The following is a 16,080-nucleotide window of genomic DNA, read 5'->3' as shown; positions in this document are numbered from 1 at the left end:
TTATTATTTTAATTTGGCATCAATTACTCTGCTTTTTAGCAGAGATGCCATCAATGACTAGATGCAGCAAACTACATAACTCTACTTCTTTATTCATATTGGATTTCTTATCCTATTCCTTTACTTAATCTACGGTACACTTCCTATATACATATAAACTTACATAAACAAAAACACTCATCCAGACATTTCCACATTAATGCTGATTACCAAAGTGCATACAAATTCCCAAGGTCGCATCAAACACATACTTGTTACAATACATAGATATGTTTAAACAATACACATTATGGGAATTCGCTCTTCGTTGTATGTTGTGTAATTGTAACTGCATGCGAGCAGTGATGCCAGATATTCTGTACTAAATTACCCACGAAAATCAGGAACAAATCTCTCAATTACCCACTTGTTAGAAAATTTATCCCACGAAATTCTAAAAGAATCCAAAACATAGTAGTAAAAAAATAACATTCATATAGTTACCTTAATATGCATATACCTATAATGTTCTTTCGAAATTCAAAGGTCGGTAGATTGCCCACTAGAGTCCTAAAAGCAAAAAATATTATATTCATAAATTAGCTTCAGTGTTTATTAAAACTCAAGATCTCGAAGAAACATTTTTCTATATTAACCCTGCAAAAAATTGTGCGACTAATCTCTAAAGAGAGTATTCCGAGATTACTCTCAATCGGGTAAAATTGGGCATTAATTAGTCGCAACTAGTCTCATACGGGTACTAATGGAGAGCAATTAGTCTCGACTCATCCCCTATGGGTATAATTGGAGATCAATTAGTTCCCAACTCATCTCTAACGGGTACTATTAACGATTTAATGATATGTACGCACTTAGTCAATGAAATTTCATGTCCGGCGTTGGCACACAGAGAGAGTATTCGCCTAACAAAACTGAGCACCCCGGTTCGAATCTCAGGTGGCGCAAATTTTTATTTTTATTTTTTAAAAGTGACTAGTCGCTTTTTATACCCGTTCGGGTATAAAGGTGAACAATTAGTCTCTTCATAGGACATGCTCGAACAAAAGCGATCAGTTCATTCCATATAAAGAGATCAAAAGTGGTATTAGTCGCATGCTCCTTTGCGATTGCTCCCGGAGTCATCGCGGATCAGTCCCATTTTTTGCAGGGAAGGTAACGACATGTATGTATGTATATGTATACAAACATTGGTGTTTTTTTTTTTATTGTTGAATACTTACCCCGTAAGCATATTCTGAGCGATTAGAATATATGAGTCCGAAAGGAGTCCTTGATGGGTAATAAATAAGAGTTTCAAAAATAAACAAGTAAGAAAGGTTAAGTTCGGGCGGAGCCGGACATTAAATACCCGGCGCAAGTATTAAATATATGTTTTTCACCTTTCCGAAATCTACCGCTACATGGTCAGCCAGGGTGTATAAATTTTGAGTAAATTAGTGTCCTTAAATTACGAAATATTTCAAAACATTACTGAAATTTACCGTTATATGAAAAGCGCCCGTAATTTTAGTTCAATTTCAATAATTTTCAACGTTTTGATTTTTTGTGGCAAGCACAACAACCACACGGAGTTTGGTACAAATTGGTACAGCGGTTAACGAGATACATATGTGTGATCATAAGTGGGCGGTGCCACGCCCATTTTCCAAAATTTTATCATAAACTTATTTCTTCGTAAAGAATTGTTGCAAGCATCAATTTTTAATAAATAAGCTTTAATATTTACTGATTTATCGAAGATTTCTCTAAATTACCGTTATATGGGTACATCAAATACACACGCAACAACAACAAACACACGCTCGTCCAGTTACACTTACGCCGGATACAGCGAATACAAAGAAGCGCGAATTCCACTATTGTGAAATTGTATGCGGTTCATATAAAAGTATAGCCATAAATCATACACTCAAGCATATCTTACCCGGGTGATAAGTGTCCTTGAGGTGTATGGTTTGTGTTGAATGTATTTCTTTGTATCTAAGCGGGGGATAACGCATTTAGAGATAACTAGAAGAAAGACCTCTAAAGATACGTGAGTACATGCATACATTTGCACCAAATATGCATACATATGTATGTACATACATAAATTGATAAATAGTGGAAAGCCCATATGCATACACCAACATACGATATCCGGTGAATTCCATTTAAGCTAAGCACATCGAGATTTCAATATTGGGCGTCTTGTTTTAGATAGGCAGATCTAACGGCCATCAAAGATATTGAGTTTGAAATACTGTACGCTTATTGAACTGTAAGGCGCGGGGCACATTAGAGCGATACGATATGCGATGCGATAAGCGATACGATACGCGATACGATACGCGATACGATACGCGATACGATACGCGATGCGATATGAAATGCGCGCAGTGCTCATTAGAGCGATGCGATACGCGATGTGACATGCGATACCATTTTGTGATAGCTACACAAACTTTTGTGCCCTTATAAGCTTCTTTATGAGTTAAATGAGTTGCTTCTCAACCGAGTTTAGACCGTTCGAATGAATGGTCTATGTTTATATCTATAACCTTTTACAAAATTTAAGAGAAAAGTATGTTTAATATCGAGTAAAACTGATGTTTATTTTTACAAATTCGGCTAAACTTTAAATGAGATATTCAAATGTTCATGACAAATTATTTCAGAATATTGCGTTTTGGTTGTAAATTTTTGCTTATTTTGTATGTAAACACACTCAGCTCACACATGTAAATAACCAAAAATACTTTCAAATTCATTAGAATCCACTTAAACAAGTAATTAAATACTTTTTAACAAGAATTAGCAGACTGCACTTTTCTTTTGTTTACAATTTGGTTGCCAAACACACTACAGCTGATCGTTTGACACATTTACCAGAATTTACCAGCAAAAAATTCTCGGACTAAAGTATTTACTCTCTTTTTTGTCCTCTCAATAGTCAGAGAACCGAGTACGGGATCGATTTCCAGTAAAATCTGACTGGTTCTGACTATTTCTGACTAGTCCGGACTCGTACGGGATCGCAACTATTATGGTGCTTGTGAGGTAAACCAATGCTCAGCTGACGAACCCGCTTTCAAACACTTTTTTCAAAAGCAATTACACGGTATTTAGAAATTGGTTCATGCAAACATCCCGGCAGTTGGAAATGTAAATCTTGTACACAAAGGTCAATTTATTAATCATTGCCGGAACACATCGAGTGTACCAAGCGTTTGGCTATGAAAAAACTAAAAATGCAAATCGATAGTACATTTTACGCTGATTTCAACTATAGCAGAATTTCTTACTTTGAATTCAAAAATTATAGTTTAAAAAACTAAAACCTCGCTATTATAATTTCAATTCCTACTGTCATCAGGTATGTAACTTGAGAATAAAATTCGCTGCATCTTTTAGGCTCATCAATATTACATAGTTACATCCTGAGCTAATAAAAGGGAGGTAAAAAAAATGCAACTTTAACCTCTTATTCCTTCGTTAGTTTTTACTTGCGTCAAAAAAAATTTGGTATAGTTCGAACCAGATTTTTTAGTTTCTCCACAGCTAAAGGGTTGGAATATTCGATGTACATATGCCGCATTGCCATTACTTATTTTCTATGAATTCGTCCGTAACAAAATGGTGTAGAGTTGGGACTATCAACTCTCCACGGAACATATTTAAGTGATGGCAACTCTAGATGTTTTTTCTCCACTGCCACCCTATTGACATGTGTTTGTATTTAAAGTTGCCATATGTTGTTGTTATAAATGATATTGCCAAAAAAAAGTTTTTCGAATTGTCCCTAAATACAAATTTAAATATAAAAAGTATTTTCCGCAACCAAAAGTGATAAATTTTATCATTTCATGAATTTAGTAGGCCACTTTCTCTAGTATATAAGGCTGAAACTGATAAACAATACAAGTGTTGTCTAGCGATTCGATATGGCAGCATCAATACATACTATGCATCAGCATCCCTGTGTTTCGTGAAAAAATTTCTTTTCGTGTTTCGTGAAAATTTTCGTTCCTATTTTTAACAAAATTTTGCTAAAAGTGTAAAGCGAAGTGTCTATTCATTGAAATAACATTATTTTTCTCGAAAGCGAGAGTTAAATAGTGCAGTTATTATCGTGTTTTCTAGCACAGTCACAGAAGTACACATACCAATGGAATAACACTGACTTCGGTTCGAGGAAGTTGTGACGACTTTGTTCATAATTGTTCTCCTCACACACCTCCCTTTCCACTTGATGGTTTTTGCTTTTAGCAAAAAAGACTCCAAATGTTGTGCTCCAATACTGAAATGCAAGTTTAATGGGGCCTAGTGTTTAACTCTGGTTAACTCCACATCCAGAAGTGCTGTGCTGTGTCACACGCACACACGAATACGTTTTCAGGAGTTGTAGTGCATCTGGTAAGTTCCGTGGCTGAGTTTTTGTTGTACATACTTTGATGAAAAAGGCTATGGTGGACATTAAGTCGAATTAAAAAATAGTTAACTCCTCTCCCAATAGTAATTTGTGGCAAAATGAGTAGCGGCGGTACGTCGACTGGATCTGGGTCCGGTGAGAAGGAAAAAGACTCCCATTGGTACTTTAACTCCGAACAGCTTACGAACTCTCCGAGTCGTAGACAAGGAATCGATGCTGATACGGAATTATCTTATAGACAAATGACTGCTTACCTTATTCAAGAAATGGGACAACGTCTACAGGTGTAAGTGCCAAATTTTGCAGCAGTAGTTTTGAAAGTAGCTACAAAAGCTGTACAATTATTATTTATTATTTCTTTGCGGTTACAGCTCTCAACTTTGCATCAACACTGCCATTGTGTATATGCATCGCTTTTATGCGTTCCATTCTTTCACGCATTTCCACCGCAATAACATTGCGGCAGCGAGTTTATTCCTAGCTGCTAAGGTTGAAGAGCAGCCTCGAAAACTTGAACATGTTATCAAGGCTGCTAACAAGTGCCTTAGCCAGCCCACGTCTTCCACCACGGACGCTTATTATATTGAACAGGCACAGGAGCTGGTCTTTAATGAAAATGTTCTATTACAAACACTTGGATTTGATGTAGCAATTGACCATCCGCATACGCATGTCGTAAAGACATGCCATTTGGTCAAAGGTAAATACATTTTTATTTTTTCTTTTTTATTGGTACTGGAAAGTTAATTTGTAAATTTTTTATATGCAGCTTGCAAGGATTTAGCACAAACTTCCTACTTTCTGGCTTCTAACAGGTCGGTGTTTTTGAAAATTCATCTGTATTCTATTGTACTCTGCTATAGTGTTTCTTAACGTAACCAATTTGTTAAATCATTTATCATTTTTGGACACCATCTAATTCGTTTATTTTATAGTCTTCATCTGACGTCTATGTGCCTGCAATACAAACCGACAGTGGTAGCTTGTTTCTGTATCTACTTAGCTTGCAAGTGGTCACGTTGGGAGGTAAGAAAAGGAATCTGTTTCAAACACATTTAAAAACACTAAAAGTATTTAAAATCGAACACAGATTCCGCAATCAACGGAAGGCAAACACTGGTTCCATTATGTCGATAAAACTGTTACCATGGATTTACTGAAGCAATTGACTGATGAATTTATAGCCATTTACGAGAAAAGTCCATCCCGCCTGAAATCCAAATTAAACTCGATAAAAGCCCTTGCTCAAAATGCTAGCAATCGTGTAATTAATAGTAAAGATAAGAAAGAAGAGTGGAAAATGGGTGATATGATGAAAATGTATGCGCATGACACACCTGGTAGTGGCGGCAGCTGTGGTGGTAATAGCAATCAGTCATTTTCTACAAGTTCTCTTGGCGTGGAACAGTCACATCAGCAGTCGCCCGCATTGTTGCCGCCTCCTCCACCACAGACACAACTGTCACGAAAAAGCGAGTTGCATTCCAGCCAACATCGCTCACACCACAGTTCTTCATCCCACCACTCGAAAATCAATTTTCCGTCATCCGATGTTCTTGGTAAGAATTTTCAAGTAAAATTACTATTTCTTGGAATATTCTTTGAGTAACCAATTAAAATAACCGTTGAACGGCTGAACATACAAATAAGTGGGATACGTTTTAGACATCATTGAATCCCTTCTATATGAATTCAATCGGATGTGTGCAAGCATTTCATAGAATTTAACTCTTTGAAAGAAAAGCCATATACAAAAATACAGTCAATCTTCCATAACTCGAACTAAATTGTGTCTCAAAAGCGTTTATTTAGTCGGATTTATTTATCAGTGGTGGCAACATGGAATGATAAAGAGTTTGAAAGGTTGAACGAAATATCGCAAATTTTCCCAAAAGAGAGTGGTTGATAAATGTGGTGTCGAAGCGAACACAATTTCATTATTTAAGGATAAAAAACCAGCTTTAAAAAGTGTGGACAAAATTCGTATAGATGGGCTTCACCAGCTGAAAACAAAAACATATAGGAATAATAATTATTGAAGGTCAATGCAGTGAATCCTTCAAAGCGATTTGGTAAAAAAAATAATAAGCTAGGTACATATGTGTTTGCGTATTAGTAGATGAGAGGTACTGTAATGGTGATCCGAATTATGGAAGTTTGACTGTACACACCTCTATGAATTAATATTCAAATGGAACATGAAATATACATAATATAAATACTCTTCTTTAATGAAAACTGGAAACAACAATTTTTGTAGTGGACCCATGTTCTTCTGAATAAAACGCATTAAAATAAAACTGGAATAGCGCAACGCCAAAAGTTTGCTTTAAATACATACTAGTTTTATCCCACAAGCTACTCTGAAGTCACTTTGAGTTACACTTACTAGTAAAGACAGAGTAAAACTCTCCTTATAAAATGGCTAAAACTAACACACGCTTTACTCGAAATTTTTCCTTGAGCGTAATTTGTGATAACAAACATTTATTTATAGAAATTAACATGAAATCGTTCCACGAATTTTCGTATAAGGAGATTATTTTTTCAGTAGAAACTGAAGTTTGAACTGATGTAGCTCGTGTTTTTCCTTCTAGTAGCTCGTGGCAAATACCAGTTTCTCTTCTAATAAGTTTCACTGGTCCCATATTTTAATGAAATGCAACTTGTGTTAAATTCCTTACTTTTTTTATTGTATTGCTGAAACCTGCTGTATAAAGACTCAAATAGTATGCGTTAAGCTGAAATATATATTTATAATTTTTAGACCATAAAAGTAGTCACAAGCAACCACCGTTCTCTGGCGTTGTTAGCCGCCCACGTGATCATACGCAACCGTCTCAGGGACATCAGCAACCTCTGATTGCGGGCAATTCATCACGATCAAGCCTTTCGACATCTAGCGGGCGATCATTAAGTAGCATACCTGGTCAAAATCTACCGCGACAGACTTTACAAGGCCACCAACTGGATGTTAACTATCATAAATCTCGTGAAAAGAGTAATCTTATAAGTTCGTATCCCCACACCGCACCATCGCAACCTCATTCTGGACACAAAGTCTCACAAAAGCAAGAATCGAATCGAGTTCTGCAGAAAGAGCAGACTACTGTCAAAATGACCGAACCAGGCAAAAGCGGCAGCAGTACCAGTAGTAACAGTAATAAACTATTCCCACCTTCTTCTTCTATGCCAACTATGTCACAGTATGGTAGTAACGCTCCACAGGCACAAAATAAGTTGGATATGGGCCAAGATTTGCCCCGTAACTTAATGCATGGTCAGCGTGGTTATGGAATTAATAATGGCTCTGGAAGTGTTCCATTATTGGGTAGTTATCAATCACAGCATACACGCCAGAGTAGCAATAGCAGCAAGCACGATTTATCAAAACCTGCTTCCGTCCATCTTCAACAACATGGAAAACAACCATCAATTCCACCTGAATCAGCATATAGCACTGGCACTCACGAGTCTCAACCAGCTCCACATACACAAACTCATCCTGTCGCCAGTTATTTGAACATAAGGCCGCCAGAGGCTTCAAGCAACGAAGATAACAATACCACTCAGCTGCCGTCAGTGCATGCGATATTACAACAGCCAACGAATGCTAATCAATCGAAAACTTCTTTGTTTAGTCCCGATTGGAGTGAGAAACTGCAGCCACAACAACCGCAACAAATAATTGGCGGAAATAATAATTATGTTAATACTAATGTTCCACCACCCACTGCGGGCGATGCATATAATTACAAATTCCCATTAAATAAGGACGGAGAGCGAGAGAAAAACATGGACGTCAGTGTTTCATCCATTAAAAAGGAACGGAATCGAGGACCACATGCGGGTATGGATTTAACTGGGTCAATGATAATGGGTGTGCGACCGAACGCATCTCAATCCCAGTTCCACCAACAGTTGCAGCAACAGCAGCCATTAAAGATAAACATGCCAAAGAAAGTGGAATCCAACATTATGGGTGATCTTACTGGTAAGTGTAATTAGAAATGTCAATATTTTTTATAGATACTATGACATGACTATAGACATATCACAAAGCTACGTTAATTCCGTTGGTTCAAATCAGGGTTACCCAGCTCAAAACTATCCGCGGGCGGGAGCTGAAATATAAATTCAATTAAAAACCATACTCCCTGGGAGTTTTCTCTGTTTTCCCTTTGAGGATTTCTTTCTCGGGAGATACAAATTTCTGGAGAACGAACTCCCCGGGAGTATTCAGAATTGGGCTGATACTGACTACACAAGAGGTAAACAATTCAATGCCTAGATCATTCGGGGCCTACGCTATTTTTTTTAACTGCCGAGGTAACAATAGCATGATTTGGGCTATAACCATAGGTTATAGCATCGGTTCATTAATGTCAGGCAGCTCTGCTGGCCTCGCTGTTGTTATAACAGCATAAAACTTTCCCAACAGTTTTGGAGAGTGCTGTAGAACTGACAAGCCTTGGTCGTGGGAATAACTACGTTCATAATCGCCTCGTGGAGAGTTGTCAAGGCGTCCGCACTTAGCCATTCCGCTGAAAAATACACAGGCAAAATTAGGATAATCCTGGGTCTTTTGAATTAGCTTTGGTTATGCCTCTGTTCGTTCTCTAGTATCGATGCTTAGGAGTTTTCCTGCAGCCCTCTTGGCCTTGAAGTTGACTGGATGTGATCCCACCCATACTTCTTAGATTCCATTGTTGTTGTTGTCAACAGCATACACATTCCCACAGAGTTTTTGGAGACTGATGCTGGAGTGATATGCCTTGGCCAGATACGAACCCGAAAAAAAACATTTTCTTAGATCGTTCCAAAAAAAAAACTCTTTCTTAGATTCCGTTGCCAGGTGGGGTATTATTTGCCCGTCCCTTTGCTTTTAATTGGGCGCGGATGTTACTTAGATAACCAGCACTTTTCAGGGCTTTTGCTGCTCCTTTCAGCTCACAGCCATAAACAAAAAAAGGATCCACGCAGATGAAAAAGAAATGACACACAGTGCGGTGATACGCGGTAGAACATCAGTTCTCTCTAAATGTCTCCTCTTCTCTACCTACCTACCTGCATAGCGACTGATGTGTCTAGGAAGAGGTTCTGCTTTCAACAGTGCCTTTCGTGTGCTCGCATTGTTAGCAGCCGACCAGGAACTGCTTGGTCGGCATTGCGTTGTGTTTTATCAATAGTCGTCCTCGAGCTGGGTGCGTACAGAAATGCATCAAGGCAAAACATCAGTCTCTTTTACTTCTAAACTATAACTGATGGAAATGCCTTATTTACGCAACTAAGCTCCAATTAGGCATTTAACCGCGCATATTGGACATTTCAATCAAANGATGGAAATGCCTTATTTACGCAACTAAGCTCCAATTAGGCATTTAACCGTGGTTGCGCATATTGGACATTTCAATCAACTATAGTTTAGAAATAAATGCGTCTGATGTTTTGGCTTGATGCATGATGTATTATGGCATGGAATGGCAAACTATGTTAAAACCTTTGACAAGTTCAGCGCTTCCAGGATAGTTCTGCCGGAGGCGGTTATGGTTAAGGCTGTGTCAATTATTATTTTATTGAAAAGAATTATTAAATATATGTATATCACTCAAAAGTGATGTATGTATGTATGTATATATGAATCTAGTATTTTTCATGATATGGTAATTTCATTGTAAATAAATTTTTCACGATTTTTAATTCACAGCTATAAATGCTGCTGTTAAACGTCCCAATGAAGGTGCCTACAAACAGGATGAGGAGCAAAGTAAAATACGCAAACTTGATACTCAAACTTCATTGTCTTCTTATAATGACCTAAAAACAAGTGACACTAATAAGCTACATGTCGTAAATGGAATAGAAACGAATCCTGATCTGGTAAGGAGTTTATTGAAAGAAAGCCTTTGCACTTCCAATGCTCTCCTAAAAACGGAGCAATTGGGAGCACCTAGTCTGCAACCACCAGCTGAACTTTTTGAACCATCTGCGACAGCTGCTTCGACAATGGCTGCTCCGATTGCTGAGACTTCTTTAAAATCTACAAGCTTAAGTAGTGGCACTGAACCTTCGTCTATGGAAATTAATGAGTCAGGAAGCAGTAAGGCAGAAAAGAAAAAGAAAAAAGACAAGCATAAACATAAAGAGAAGGATAAGGATAAGTCGAAAGATCGCGAAGAACGAAAGAAGCATAAAAAGGATAAAGACAAACATAAGGAGCGGGATCGGGGTGAATTAGACAGCTCGGAGCATGTAAAGATTAAAATATCCAAAGATAAAATTGAAGGTAGTGCGGAATCCTTAAAGATAAAAATACCGAAAGATCGTATAATAAGCGATGTGAACAGTAGTTCTGGCAACATTAACCATAATGCAGATGGTGGCGGTGCTATCATGCACCCTGCTCCAGCGTTGAAGATCAAAATTAGTAAGGATAAATTGGAAAACTATGCGACCGACTCTGCAACACATTCGTCTTCACAACAAGTGCATGCGCTGGCGCAGCCGACAACAGGCTTTTACTCGTCTTTTGTGACACCAAATAACGCGTCGGTATCTACGTCGCATAGTAATAGTGGTAGTAGTAGTAGTGGTAAAAAGAAAGATCGTGACCGTGACAAGGATCGGGACAAGGAGAAAAAACGGGGTAGCAATGAAATTGTTAAGTCAAATGGAAGTGGATCATTTCATTCGACATCAACATTACAAGGCGGAGCGGGTGGGCCGCTGCTAACACATTTGCCACCAACAACAAATATGACGTCAAAGAGCCAAAACCCCAACAAGGTAAGCATACATACGTATGATTAAAAAATTGTTAAATGGTGTCCAGTGTAACTAACATTTTCCCCATGTTCGTAACCACATTACTGTAAAGCAACAGTTCCCTTTATTACTAAACGATAATTGATGGAAATGTCCAGTATGCGCGAAAACAATTAAATGTCGAATTAGGAGGACTTATGTGTGTAGATGCGAAAATTGGGAATTTTTATCAAGTATAGTATAGGAATAAAACTGTATTTTTTTCAGTAATGCGACAGTCTGTGTTTACGAATAAGGGGTCTTTTCGTGATACGAAACTCTGCACAACATATTCATTCACAATTAATGTAGGCATTTACATTCATCTAATACTGTACTATGAGGTAGAACATATCATATAATTTTTAAATTACAAGATTACGAGTTACACTAGATATGTAATGTGAATGCTTGTAAAACAAAAATACATACTGCTGTACTTCGACAAAAAAAAAAACAGAAAACAACTAATACCTTCATACAAGTCGGCGTGACACACTTGCATAACAAAAATAGATTAGAGTGTTGGTTTCGTTGATTTGAGCACAAGCAAAAACTAACTGAGCCTTAATACCTACATTCAATACTACTCTACATTGTTTCCATGCATTCTATCACTAATCCCAATTTTGTGCTCACATGGGGCTTAGCAGATTTTTTTTTTGAGATTTTTATTTAATACACAGTCATACAAATACACACATAAAATAGTTGCCAGATAATCAGAAATGGCGCAGGATTAATAATACATATATGTATATATTCTGAGATAAAATATAATATGAAAAAAAAAACTAATCAGTGTGGTAATGGGTTTCCTAAACGCTTTAACAAGCGTGTTTTATCAAAATTTTAAGGCATTGGCTTGAATAGATTTGAAAATAATTTTACAGATGCAACTGCTATCGAATAATATGAACCAACTCTTCGGAGAGTCAAACGATGACGATGACGACTATGACGATACTAAGAGTGTTAATCATAAAAGTTATAAGGACTGTAAGAATAGAGTTCATAACTCGGATTCCTTCACATCCACATCTGCATCCACCAACTCCGCGAGTTCTATGCGTAAAGGCACTGATTACGGGCCAAAATATTCGCAATCGCAGCAATATAATCAACGATGATGAACCAAATCATCATAAAACAATTGGTAATAACAATAGGATATAATATGAAAAACGGAAATCGTAAAATGAAAACACTTTTATGTCGTTGATTAAGTGTTGATGCTTAACTCTTCGAAACCTAGGCGTCACAATAAGCACCTCACGTAAACACCGAAGTCTAAATTATTATCACTCCCGCCAAATAATTAAAACAAAAATTAATTAAGTATTATAATTTAGTTGCTATCTATATGTTGTTATAGTTTGCATTGGCTCTTATTTTTATATTTAATTTTCAAAAATTGAAGTCATTTTATTTAATTCGAGAGGTCAGTTTGTCACAATGCTTGAGGGCGGCTGAACTGATTTGGCACATTTTTGTATTATATTAGTTATTAATAAGACAAGGTTTGTATGAAAAAAAAATCTGCCCGTCAGATTACGCTGGAGTAGATATATTACTTAAAATCGTATTTATAGTCTTCATGGGAATATGAAAACCACAGTCGCTAATTTTGATCGCCAAAAATCTCCAAATGAATAGCAGACGGGTCTAACAACATGAAACATCTAGTTACATGAACCTCATAGTGCCAGATTTGGCTGGAGTGTATAAGTTGATAGTAATACTTAAAAAAAATCGGGTACGCCGTTTTGTAACCCATTCAATTTTCATCAAAATACCGTTGATTTTTGGCATTATTTTCCGGGTCTTGCATTTTCTTCCATATAAAAAAGTTTTCGAGCATACTTTACTTTAAACTTGCACTTTACTATACTAAAATTGAATGGGAGCTAGAGTCGATTTATTGACAAAAACTGCACTTTTGTTCCGATCTTGTTTTATGAACAAGTAATTTTTAAGGAAAAAACAAAATCGACTTCAATTTTCGTATAAAAATTTAGAAGTACCGTTAATTTTTCATGATCCAATGATCGAATCTAAACCAGATTAGTATGGGACACTACCTTTCCGATGCAAAAAGAATTTTCGAAATCGGTTGACATGGTCCAAAGTTATGCGTTAACATCCAAAAAAAAAAAATCTGACGAATTGATAACCTTCTCCTGGTCGGGTCAGGGGCTGACTCGTTGCCGAAATCTTGCTTCATGCAGTTCAAAAAGGTCAAGAGATTGAATTGCGAGTCTGCATGGCAAAAATATTAAGAGAGGCAAACAATTGTCCGCGTATTATTTTTGTGGTGCTGTTAACGGTATTTTCGAAAACTTCCTTCTTACCCCGATTTACTTCCTACAGAAGCAAGATGGTCTTGGACGACAATGACATATTAAACAATATAACTTTTCAGAGCACGCACTTTCAGAGAAGTTCACATACTGGAACAAGCGTCGTGTAGCCTTCTTGGGGCTTTAGACCCGTAGTCAGAGTGATAAAAGTAGATTTGAATTAAAACCACGTTTCAATGTAGTATATCGTCACCTGAAATGCAAAATATAGTAACAACATCGTCACTGAAGTTATAATTCGATGAAATCCATCATAGCAATCAGAAAGCTAATTTTGAGTTTTTTATAAGTTACGTCTTTTTGCATTTCAATGACGATGTTTGGTACGTCCTTTTGCATTTCAGGTGACGGTATGCTCGTCACTTCAGTAGAATTTACCGCTTACTGAAGACCTGGTGGTTGACGATAAAGCTGATAAGGTCGCTATCACGTACAGAGATCAATCCTCACAGACGCCGCGAATTCAGACAAAGGGAAACTTTGATATACAAGAAGGTATAATATCGGTAACTACCCCGGAACTCAACGGAACCTACCTAAGTCTCATAATTAAAGGGTTAAATTTGAATAAGAATTTGAGCTGGGTAGAAAAGATATATACCTCAGCGTTACGATAATAGTATACGGCTATATACTTGAAGAAGAGAGTTATAGGCTGGGTTTATGCAGCAGTTGTTAGACCATGTCCCTAAAATAAGTTTTTAAACACCTTTTACGATCTATATTCCTCTAAAAGGACTATTCTTGCTACTATTCTGTGACTTTCAAAATATTCAATAGACTCTAATTTTTTCTATGGCCGCATACCTTTTACGTTCCGCGTAAACTAAAGCTAGCCTTTTGACATAAGCTACTATTCCATATGAACACAGATACGTACATAAGACCAAATCAAGTTTTGATTTTTAAGTTTAGAATCAGAAATATACAGAAAAAGTTTTGAGGAACCACATCAAGTCTGCCACAAAGTTGGTTTAGTCAGTATATGTATTTCTTCAGACCACTTATTTCTGAAAAAGTTAAGATAAAAACTAAATTGCTATAGATCACCTGTTGAGAAACATCATTTTTGCAGACAAACAGAAATAAACTAAAATGGTCGTTCACAGCCATTCTTTTTTGCCGAACTGCCTGCTAACGAAATTGGTGTGAAGATCTCTATTGTTTCCATTATTTTTTCCAATCACAAAACTTGTGCATATATATGTACGTCTACTCATTAAGAAATTAATTATTATTAACCTTTGTTAAAATCTAAAATATCTATTACATCCTCAAACACCTTTCTTAGCTGTTAAAAAGCCTTTAAAAATTATATGAGTCAGTAAAAACCCTATTTCCTAATTGTTTGTTGAGCAATTGTCATTTCATGCAATTGATTGTCATTCATTTAATGCATTTATGTGTGTCTCGTGTGCTTTTGATGAACGTTCCAATTATTTTAATTTAATGATTGTAAAGTTGTAATTCATGTATACTAACCCAAGAACTATATTTTTTTAAATAAATATAAAATTCTTTTTTTACAGTTTTAAACGTGATGTTACACACTTGGCAGGACTGGCTTGTTAACGCCGCATATATGTTGACACCCAGCAGACTTTCACACACTTTACGTACATTTTACTGCTGCATACGTATAAGAAAGCAAAAAAGTTGCAAATGCAAAATAATAAAAGTAACAAAAAAAAAAAACACTCAAATATATGAAAATCGTAGAGAATATATAATTTAATGTTCGGCCAAGGCGTCTGTAATTGCGCCACTAAATAAAAAAATTATGAAAAGAATATGCATAATTTCATTCCTACATACAGAAATAATGCATAGTAGTAGGTACATCGCTGCTACTATATGCATGTGTGTATATCAACATACAATCGCGCAAATACGCAACGCTGCACTTGCGCTTAGTTACGCTTTTCAAGTTATATTTATTATTTCTATCTCCCAGTTTTTATATGTGTAAACGTGCATAGGCGGTTGTCCGTATTTAGAAGACCTTCGATTTTTGATTATAAGGCATTTTTTGATTCGGTTTTTATTCAAAATTTTGACACTGATTGCTTCAGTTGTAGTGTTCGTAGCATTAGTGGAAAATATACATACATATGTATATAACAAAATCAAAGCGTTGAATTTATTGTGTATTTTGAAATTCTCCAAAGGACCGTCTGCATAAGAAAGGCTATTTCAGAAAGAACTAATCACATATGTATGTAAATATCTACTCCATTTAACTTCAAATTGTATAGCCAGTCACTTGATATACAATTGAACTATATGACGCCTGAAAATCAAAAAAATTAATTAATTAATTAAATGATTCATAGTAACTTTCATGTAAAATAATTATGTCTATTCGGCCAAGTTAATTTACCGGTGGAAGTGAAAGTATTTCGAGAATATGCTTAATTTTCTATCCGTTGTGCATAATTAACTGGCATGTATGTATGTAAATAAAGCGGAAGAATGTATTCATATAGTAAACACATTAGCGTGGTC

At 36.4% G+C, this 16,080-nt stretch overlaps 1 protein-coding gene across 3 annotated transcripts; it reads left to right on the top strand.

Moving 5' to 3' along the window:
- Positions 1-3,945: 3,945 nt before the first annotated feature.
- On the top strand, positions 3,946-15,218 carry LOC108365951 (Cyclin T). 3 transcript variants are annotated; one of them, XM_017620183.1, is made up of 10 exons: positions 3,946-4,395; positions 4,496-4,697; positions 4,783-5,111; positions 5,181-5,226; positions 5,347-5,437; positions 5,502-5,970; positions 7,179-8,405; positions 10,119-11,197; positions 12,109-12,371; positions 15,105-15,218. In XM_017620183.1, the coding sequence occupies exons 2-9, from the start codon at positions 4,510-4,512 to the stop codon at positions 12,343-12,345; spliced, it is 3,666 nt and encodes a 1,221-aa protein (XP_017475672.1). In that variant the 5' UTR covers positions 3,946-4,395; positions 4,496-4,509; the 3' UTR covers positions 12,346-12,371; positions 15,105-15,218. The 3 variants fall into 3 exon arrangements, with proteins under 3 accessions (XP_017475672.1, XP_017475671.1, XP_017475673.1); XM_017620182.1 differs by having other exon boundaries at positions 4,477-4,697; XM_017620184.1 differs by lacking the exon at positions 12,109-12,371 and having other exon boundaries at positions 4,477-4,697.
- Positions 15,219-16,080: the final 862 nt, after the last annotated feature.

Source organism: Rhagoletis zephyria, unplaced genomic scaffold, assembly GCF_001687245.7.
Source record: "Rhagoletis zephyria isolate East Lansing unplaced genomic scaffold, Rhagoletis_zephyria_1.1 Rzeph_scaffold_02072, whole genome shotgun sequence".
Classification (NCBI taxonomy): domain Eukaryota; kingdom Metazoa; phylum Arthropoda; class Insecta; order Diptera; family Tephritidae; genus Rhagoletis; species Rhagoletis zephyria.
This window is presented reverse-complemented; position numbering and strand designations above follow the sequence as displayed.

Excerpts from the sequence above, each read along its gene's own strand:
- LOC108365951 (XM_017620183.1), top strand. The coding sequence starts at position 4,510 with ATGAGTAGCGGCGGTACGTCGACTGGATCTGGGTCCGGTGAGAAGGAA. Across the intron at positions 5,227-5,346 it reads TACTTTCTGGCTTCTAACAG|TCTTCATCTGACGTCTATGT; the intron begins GTCGGTGTTTTT and ends TTTATTTTATAG. Across the intron at positions 5,971-7,178 it reads TCCGTCATCCGATGTTCTTG|ACCATAAAAGTAGTCACAAG; the intron begins GTAAGAATTTTC and ends TATAATTTTTAG.